General features: G+C 40.1%; 1 protein-coding gene and 1 long non-coding RNA gene across 3 annotated transcripts in view; one reads left to right on the forward strand and one right to left on the reverse strand.

The window, feature by feature from the left end:
- The window catches only part of ern1 (endoplasmic reticulum to nucleus signaling 1), a 72,486-nt gene extending 71,390 nt beyond the window's left edge, over positions 1 to 1,096 (forward strand). For both annotated transcript variants that reach the window (XM_082185055.1, XM_082185056.1), the window contains exon 22: positions 291 to 1,096. In XM_082185055.1, coding sequence (XP_082041181.1) covers positions 291 to 998 — 708 coding nt within the window. In that variant the 3' untranslated portion in view covers positions 999 to 1,096. The remainder of the gene's footprint in view (positions 1 to 290) is intronic.
- Positions 1,097 to 1,234: 138 nt separating this feature from the next.
- The window catches only part of LOC309512585, a 65,423-nt gene continuing 57,208 nt past the window's right edge, over positions 1,235 to 9,449 (reverse strand). Inside the window, exon 2 of the long non-coding RNA XR_014211092.1 lies at positions 1,235 to 1,734. This is a non-coding gene — a long non-coding RNA (uncharacterized lncRNA). The remainder of the gene's footprint in view (positions 1,735 to 9,449) is intronic.

Genomic DNA, 9,449 nt, shown 5'->3' on the forward strand with positions numbered 1-9,449 from the left:
AAAAAGTCTTAAATTTGACTGACCAAACCCTGCAGAAACCCTGATGAACAAACAACGAACAGCTGGATTTTAATTAAATAACATTAACAAAGATTAGTAAATACTGTAACACGTTTTGTTCTGTTAATTGATTTGAATACACAACTAAACTTACACTTTACATCCATGTTGCAAAAAAAACAAAACATTTGCATCCATGTTGCAAAAAAAACCAAACATTTGCAAACCATTTCACAAAAACATTCTCTCTTCAGCGTCATCTGAATTCTTTAATCTCTTTTCTCCTATAGAAACACCATTACCGAGAGTTACCCAGTGAAGTCCAGGAAACGCTGGGATCCATTCCTGATGAATTTGTCTCCTACTTCACCTCCCGATTCCCTCTTCTCCTGCAACACACACATCTGGCCATGCGTTCCTGTGCAGCGGAGCGACTGTTTCTGCCTTACTATCACTCTTCTGAACTGACTCAGATTCTGCCCACTCAGACTCCGCCCACACTGACTCCTCCCACAGAGACCCTGCCCACTCAGACTCCTCCCACAGAGACTCCTCTCACTCAGACCCCGCCCACAGAGACTCCTCCCACTCAGACCCCGCCTACTCTGAGACGGCCCACAGAGACTCCTCCCACTCAGACCCCGCCCACAGAGACTCCTCCCACTCAGACCCTGCCCACAGAGACTCCTCCCACTCAGACCCCGCCCACAGAGACTCCTCCCACTCAGACCCCGCCTACTCTGAGCCGGCCCACAGAGATTCCTCCCACTCAGACCCCGCCCACAGAGACTCCTCCCACTCAGACCCCGCCTACTCTGAGCCGGCCCACAGAGATTCCTCCCACTCAGACCCCGCCCACAGAGACTCCTCCCACTCAGACCCTGCCCACAGAGACTCCTCCCACTCAGACCCCGCCCACAGAGACTCCTCCCACTCAGCCTGAGCTCAGCACAGAGATGCTCATACAGACAGACCCGCAGGAGGCTGGAGATCCGTAGAGTCACATGACCCATTCACACACGTTTCTGGGATGAGTGTGTGTGTGTGCGCGCGGTCTGGGCCTGCAGTGTCTGGGCTGTGTCTCGCATCACCATCGCATCTTTCAGTGCCTTACGTGCTCGTTTCAGATGAGCCGAGATCATTCGCCGGAGGAGGAGGAGAAACCCTGTAGTCATTCCTTCCTTCTTTACGTGGAGGGATTGTTTTGTTGTTGAACACTTGAAGTGAACGCAAGAAATTCTACTGTGCAATGTTGAGAGAGACCGTGTTATTGAATATATATATATATTTTTGTACATATTTTGATCATTGATAATCGGTTGAAGTGGCCATTGATTGTGCCTTGTTTTTAAATGACACTGTGTCTCGGTTCTGAAGAGAGTCTGATGTCTGTGAGTTTTGCTTTATGCTTTTGCTGCTGAGAGATGTTAAAGGAATAGTTCAACCAGAAATGAAAATTCACAGTTTCCATACAGCCTCCAAAATGACCAAACATAATCATAAACGTTGGGTGTTAAATCCCAAATTTAAGTCATTATTCACTGCATTTCTTAATTCTCATTCAAAGTGAAAAGACGTCACACCCGATTTGACACCAGTAAAGCCAAAGAGCATTGGTTCTCACACATCATGTGATCAATCACATCACATCACAGCGTGTCTAGAATATATGGAAGCGTGAATCATGTTTGTGATCGACGACTAGGATAGATAATCCGTGTTTCTCAGATAAAGCTATCGTATGGCTTTAGAAAACTTTCACAACTACTGGTTTGAAACCACAAGTAAAGTTTAATTGTTGTGTGAGCTATTCCTTCAATGTCTCTAACATAACACCAACTGTATGACATTACAGGTATTACGCTTTCAAAAGTTCTGGATATATACTTTGATGACAAACTTAAGGTAATTATCCTGTATTGTGCTCATAACTTCAGTCATCCACTTTTATACTGTATGTCGGCATTTTTTAACAAAACATGGTAAACTATGAATTCATTCCCGTGGATTCTAGATACGTTTTTTTTTAGCTTTCAGGTGATTTTCTTAAATGGTTATTATAATGGAAAATAATTAAACTATTTTTCTTGGTTTTAGTGGACTCCTGATGTAAAAACTGTGGGTATTTTGTTAGGAAATGCCAGGAAAGACGTTATTTTGTTTCAGAGCACTATGAAGATGTCTCTCCTGCAGATGTACAGTGCATACGGCATTGGGAGATGAAATGCATGCCGTTTTGAGCTGAAATATTCCAGATGGAGCTTTTATAATGTTACATGTTTTTTAATGTTCAGTATATATTTTTAAATGGCACATTTTGAGGGGGAAATGATTCAAATGCAATGCCTTTTTACATGTAGTGTTAATAAAAGCTGCTATTGTGCAAATCCAAGCGAGTTTTTACCATCCTCACGAACTATATTATTCACCTTATTCACTCCACCCACCATTGCTCAGATATTGGACCTTTAGTTTAAATTACATGTTCTGTTTACACTGTGTATAATGTAATTGTGGAGAACCAGTACGCATTACCTCATTGCAATTCACTAGTAAAGTAAAACAGAATGATTAGCACTAAACATTGATCCTGAAATACACAGAGCTTATTAACCTGGACATTTTTAAAGTGGTTAGATACAGCGAGTTTACACAAAACTCTGTTTGAATTTCATTTCAATTCTCAATACCATTATTTAGATGTACTTTATCCTCCAACAGCAAAACAATGCTGGACCAATCTGCCATTTTTGACAAGACAAAACATTGAATCGTAATGTAGCGATGGATTGCTGTTGTTTGCCAGGCACATGTTCTTGCATGCAATAGATTGAAATGATCACATGACTCGATGGGGATCCTTCTTGGACTCGATGGGGAGCAGTTCTGGTCTTTGTCCAATGGGAATGGAAGGACAGGGAAGAAAATATCATTCAGTTATTTCACTATAGTACTGTACATGGGACATGGTATGCAAGTGAAATGTCAGAAAAGGACTTAAAGGGATACTCCACTTTAAAATGAAAATTTTTAGAAAGGAAGATATTTAGAAGAATGTCAGACAGTTTCTGGTCCCATTGACTCGAAAAAATATATACTATGGAAGTCAATGGGACCAGAAACTGTCTGACATTCTTCTAAATATCTTCCTTTCTGTTCAGCAGAAGAAAGAAATTCATACAGGTTTGAAACAACATGAGGGTAAGTATATGATGACAGAATTTTCATTTTAAAGTGGAGTATCCCTTTAAGTCCTTTTCTGACATTTCACTTGCATACCATTTCCCATGTACAGTATAGTGAAATAACTGAATGATATTTTCTTCCCTGTCCTTCCATTCCCATTGGACAAAGACCAGAACAGAATGATGCACTAACCATTTCATGTTGTATTTTCTTCAACTGTTATCAATTCATCATATTTTAGATGTTGTAACAGCTTAAATCACTGACGATGATCAATATAAATTCACTCTGATACAAACACTTGCAATGCACCATATTCTGGTGTAAAGAATACCATCAATTCACTTAATGTTAATTTTACTTGGAGGGAGAAAAAATATTTTATTTTTTATGAATTTTATTTCTTTAAAAAAAAATAGGCAATTCTATTTCTCTTTGCTTTCCCTATAGAAATGAACAGGCAGTTATCATAGCTAGGTTTGGTTGTATTGAGGCTGAGCTTAAGCATATAAATTAAATGATTAAATCAGGTGATAATAATAATAATTATAATAATAATTCGTTACATTTATATAGCGCTTTTTCTGAGACCTCAAAGTGCTTTACATAGAAGGGGGGAATCTCCTCAACCACCACCAATGTGCAGCATCCACTTGGATGATGCGACGGCAGCCATATTGCGCCAGAACGCCCACCACACACCAGCTTACTGGTGGAGAGGAGACAGTGATGAAGCCAATCAGTATATGGGGATGATTAGGAGGCCATGATCGACAAAGGCCAAGGGGCAAATTTGGTGGATTTGGTGATCTGTTAATATTAGCAGTCATTAATATTCATGAACTGTTTGTGGATGGGCCACCATAGCTCGAGTTGGACATGAACAGTCCTGGTATATATTGCATAATATTGGCACCTCTGAAATATTGGCACCTCTGGTAAATATGAACAAGAAGCCTGTGAAATAAATCTGCATTGTTTATCTTTTTTTTTCTTTTTTTTATCACAAAAATATAACTTTTCATTGACGTATACAATCCAAATGGGTTGAAATCTCATTAGGAAATATTTGTTTTTCTCTAATACACATTAATGGCACCCTTTTATTCAATACTTTTTGCAACCTCCTCTTTCCAAGATACACAGCTCTGAGTCTTCTCCTATAATGCCTGATGAGTTTGGAGAACACGTGATGAGAGATCAGAGACCATTCCTCCACACAGAATCTCTCCAGATCCTGCAGATTCACAAGTTCATGTTGGCGCTTCTTCTCTTCAGTTCAGCCCACTCATCTTCTATAGGGGTCTTTCGTCAGGGGACGAAAGAGACGCGAATCTACTCTGCCCTGCCAGGGCTCTCAGAGTCTATTTAGAGCATTCTGCCCCATTCAGGCAGTCAGAACAGCTGTTCGTATGCTTTGGCGGCCGCACCAAAGGGCTCGCGGTCACAAAACAAAGATTATCACGCTGGATGGTGGACCCTATCTCGCTGGCTTATGAGTCTAAGGGCCTTCACTGTCCCATAGGCGTCAGGGCTCATTCCACGAGATGCATGGCCTCGTCATGGGCATGGTCAAGTGGAATACCAATTGAAGATATCTGTGCGGCAGCCAGCTGGGCCTCGCTGTCCACATTTATGAGATTTTATAAAATGGAAGTTCCCGCTTTACAAGCAAGGTTCTTTCAATATAACTGTGTGGCGAGGGGGGCGTGGTTTTGCCGAGTCTGTAGCGGGAGAGAGAGAGGAGGGAGCCGAGCGGTGAGTAAGTAGGTCAAGTGCAGATGATGAACACCTGTGTCTGATTTCAGTAATTGGCATGGAGAGACCGGATATAAACCGGAGTGAGCGAGAGAGAGACGGACTGGGACCTCGTGCGCTACTACCACGCTGAGAGAGATCACCGATTTATATTCTGAATTATTGATTGTGTTTGTGCTGTGCTGTTGCACGGTGAACGCGCTGTGTGCGCACCTTTTTGTTTTTATTTGAAAGTACGTGAATAAACGAGAGTCCCAGTTAAGCCGACCCCTGTCTTCTTCCTTCCCTGTTTACATACAAACTGAACCTCATCACAAACTGTTTAACCCTCTGGGCTTCTTCATAATTGGGTCACACTAAGGCTACGTTCACACTGCAGGGCTTAATGCTCAATTCCGATTTTTTGAAAAAATTCGATTTTTTTGCAAGGCCGTTCACATTTCCAATTAAATGCGACCTTTTGTGATCTCCTGTGTGAACGTGAAATGACCCAGAAGTGACCCGCATGCGCAGAAGAGTACTCAACGGTCAACGACGTCACTTGTTGTTTGCGGAAGTAGCTAAACTTTAACTGTGATTCTCTCACACACACACACACACACGAGCGTGCGCAGCGACCGTTACACAAGAGCCAGACAGCAGCCGCTGACCTATCTAATATCAGATTCAGCACAAATAAGTTAACATAACGTATATATAATGGCCGTGGGCTTTTTTTAATTTATTTTTTTATTAACGGGCTCGTCGAGGTCGACCCGTTTGGCAGATTTACCTCAGCTCGACGAATATGCAGTCCGTTTTCAAACCGACGACTACTTCAACGCAGGATTATGACGTTTTTCGTGTATCAGTGACGTGCGGGTCGGATACATGCGACCTGGCCGTTCAGACTGAAGTCGCATTTGAAAAGATCGGATATGTATCGGATTTGGGACCACATACCCAAGTGGCCTGGGTCGCATTTGAAAAGATCGGATCTGTGTCGTTCAGACTGTCATGAAAAGATCAGATACAGGTCGCATAGGGGCAAAAAAATCGGAATTGGGTCGTTTCAGCCTGCAGTGTGAACGTAGCCTTAGCTTCCTCCCGCCCGAAAACGGACGAAGCCTTAAAATTTTACTTTACTTTTTCCCAGGATAACCAATCAAATATATTTTTGTTCTATAATGTTTTCTGATTATTATTTAGAATTTTTTGAATTTTTTATGATACTTTGCATTAATTATATAATTTTTATGAGCTATTTTTTCCATTAGAATTAATATATATATTTTTATTTTATTTATTTTATTTTAATTTTCAATAAATGCAACATTTCACATCAAAATAGAGTGCAGGCCTAAAAAAAAAAAATGTTCAAGTGAGAAGAGCGCCATCTAGTGGCTTCAAAATGTATAACTATGTGTCATGTCCTATAACCGCCTATAGGCGGCCTATAGCTTTTTTATTTATTTATTTGATTTATTCCCATTCGGAAAGAAAAAAATTAATTACTAAGCAACCACTGAATGGAACAACACAAATTATATATCATTTTAAAGCTTAGGATCTCAGCTTTTTAATGCATCTAATTACTTTTATTAACTCCTAACGAGTGCTGAGTAATCCCTCTAAAACCGAGTGTACCGCCAGCAGGCGCCACCTAGCTGCGAAAATATTCATTACCATATTTTTCTAAAATCTTGCCTTGATTAACACAAAGTTGATGTCATTTGAAAGCTTAGAGTCTGAACTTTACAGTGAATGTATCCACTTTGAAAAACTCTTAAGTATTGCTGAGTTATTTGCTGATAAATAGAATTTCTTTTTTTTCATAATCTATAAAATAATGTACTGCAATGTGTCAAAAACATCATACAGCTCATGAAACATTCACAGATAATTGAAAATGGCACTTCATTTTTTACAGCATATTATTACAATTAAAATGAGCCCAAAATTAACATAATCTATTGCTTTTATGACAAGATATTCTTCATGGAGAAAAAATTGCCCATGAGGGGGTGTCAAAGACTGTACAAAAAGGCTATCTCTTTTCCAAATGCTGTAACTTTTGATTCCTTTATCCAAAAATTATATATTTTTTATCCAAATGAAGCTAACATGTAGGGGGACTTCACTAAAAAAGAATTTTCCTCCTACCTTATTTCCTTCCGGAGTTATTCCTTGACAAATAAGAAAGATATGCAAAATCATAATAAAAATTATATATATATATTGTCTTTTATCCGCCATTTCTTGGCAGGACAATGTCTAAATGTAATGTAATTTATATTTTCAAAAAATGTAAAAAGAGTTCTTTCAAACGATACCTAACTTTTGATTCTCCTTGCTATAGTTTTGGAGTTATTATGATTATATAATTTTTATATAGTTTGGGGCAAAATTTGCTGTTTCAGTCTTACCAGTTCATTTCTCTCTGTGTGTGTGTGTGTTTGTGTGTGTGGGTGTGTGTGTGGGGAGGGGAGGGTGTCTTATTTGCACTCTTGATGTTTTAGAGTGTCACCCCTTCATTGCTGTACACTTTTTTTCAGCACAGTTGCTGATCTGTAGCTTGTACCACCAAAAGTTTCTCTGAGTTTTCCTATTTTTTCGTATTTCCCATTCATTTCCTATGTCGCCCGTTTTCGGGCGGGAGGAAGCTAAGTGTGACTTTTTTTTTTACGACCCTTTAACATATCAGAATCATCTCCTTGATTTTTTTGTGTGTTCATATAAGTAATACAACAAAAGTCACCAAGTTTCACCCCCATCCGATGAAGCAAAAAAATTAAACAATTCAAAACGTTCAAGTTTTCGCCCGTTTTCGGACGAAGAAGCCCAGAGGGTTAAGCACAATTCACCATAACTGTAAGGCCCGATGTATATCTGGTCCTGGCTGAACTCGAGCTACGGTTCTTTATACCTTTTTAAGGCCCATTCCTTGGTTCCCTATATGAGGGTCTACACTGGTTTAGCCTCTATTAGGACTCATAACTTTACTCTTCTATGGGCCTCGGGTGCTCTCCCCTAGGCTATAGTATGGGGCGAAGTTTTAAGCACGCACTGCGTTTTGAAAGGGGTTCCCATAGCGTAAGCTACTTATGCAATACAAGAGACCTCTCGAAAGGGAACGTCTCGGTTACTAACGTAACCTCGGTTCCCTGAGAGAAGGGAACATGTATTGCGTGACCTGTCGTGCTACTGTGCTTAGATCAGGGGATCGCTTCAGTCGATTTGAACCTGATTCTATGGCAAAAATGGGGGCTTATATAGCTATAAGCCACGCCCATTCTGGCGGGCTCTGAAGCGGCCTGAGTGGTTTGCACGCCTGAGCCGCCTCGCCATAGGTTCGTGCAGTTGCTGCAGCACAGCCAATGACCGCGCTCGATGCTCAGCTATGTGTCTGCTGTCCAGCTGCACTGCGTTGAAAATTTGGCTTCAATATTCTCATTCTCATTCTATTTTCCCATAGCTTAAGCTACTTACGCAATACTCGTTCCCTTCTCTGAGGGAACCGAGGTTACGTTAGCAACCAAGACGTTACTTGCTTTTTCCATTTATTGACTGACAGCTCTCCTCTCCATGTTGAGAGAAATCGTAAGTGCAGAGGCGTTGTGTGGTCCTCACAATTAATAAAAACAATTGCAATGCAATGCAATCTCAGAATATTATGCAAACCTGCAATTAAATATAGCCTATTAAATTACACAAATATACTTTATGAATTTAATCTCCTTTTATTAACCAATGTTTTTGCTGCTGAACTTCGATGATCCAATTCAACCATACTAACGAGCATACTAAAGTTTTTTTTTTTTTTAAACAGGCATGCCATGAATTTGCCTTTCTTTCAGTCTGAGGCTTATTAGTTATTCATTTCACTTTTGATGTGATATTTAGCCTACATTGGCCAAAATATAACTTTTTCTGTTATTAAAAAACAAATAAGCAAGTAACACAAAATAACGCATTGCTTTCCATAAAAAGTTACTAAGTGACGCAATTAGTTACTTTTTAGGGAGTGACACAATATTGTAATGCATTACTTTAAAATAACTTTCCTTAACGCTGCTTACTTGTCACGACACACATGAGGGAGACAGTAGATCCAAGTGCAGTGAGATATTTATTGGGTAATCCGTGAAACGTAATCCAGTCCAGGCAAGTGTCAAATACCATAAGCAATCTAAACAAGAACAAGGAACAAGCAAGAACAAACCAAGAAGTGTGAGACATTAACAAGGACTCCGTAACAAACACTAACACAGACAGGGCATATACACACAGAACTAACAAGGTGATGGGAACCAGCTGAGTGCAATAATCAGATAAGTGACAGAACAGAATGCTGGGAATTGTAGTCTAATGTGAATGACACCGTGAGAACGAGGACCTCTAGTGAACCCCAGGGAAACACAACCAGACACTGTGACATTACTATAGTAGCCTAATAACAGTAAATGATGCATAATTACATGCTAGCCTAAACAGAACCCAATCCTAACCCTAATTAAGGCCTGCAT

Source organism: Leuciscus leuciscus (genome assembly GCF_965113295.1).
Source record: "Leuciscus leuciscus genome assembly, chromosome: 1".
In the NCBI taxonomy this organism is placed as follows: Eukaryota; Metazoa; Chordata; class Actinopteri; order Cypriniformes; family Leuciscidae; genus Leuciscus; species Leuciscus leuciscus.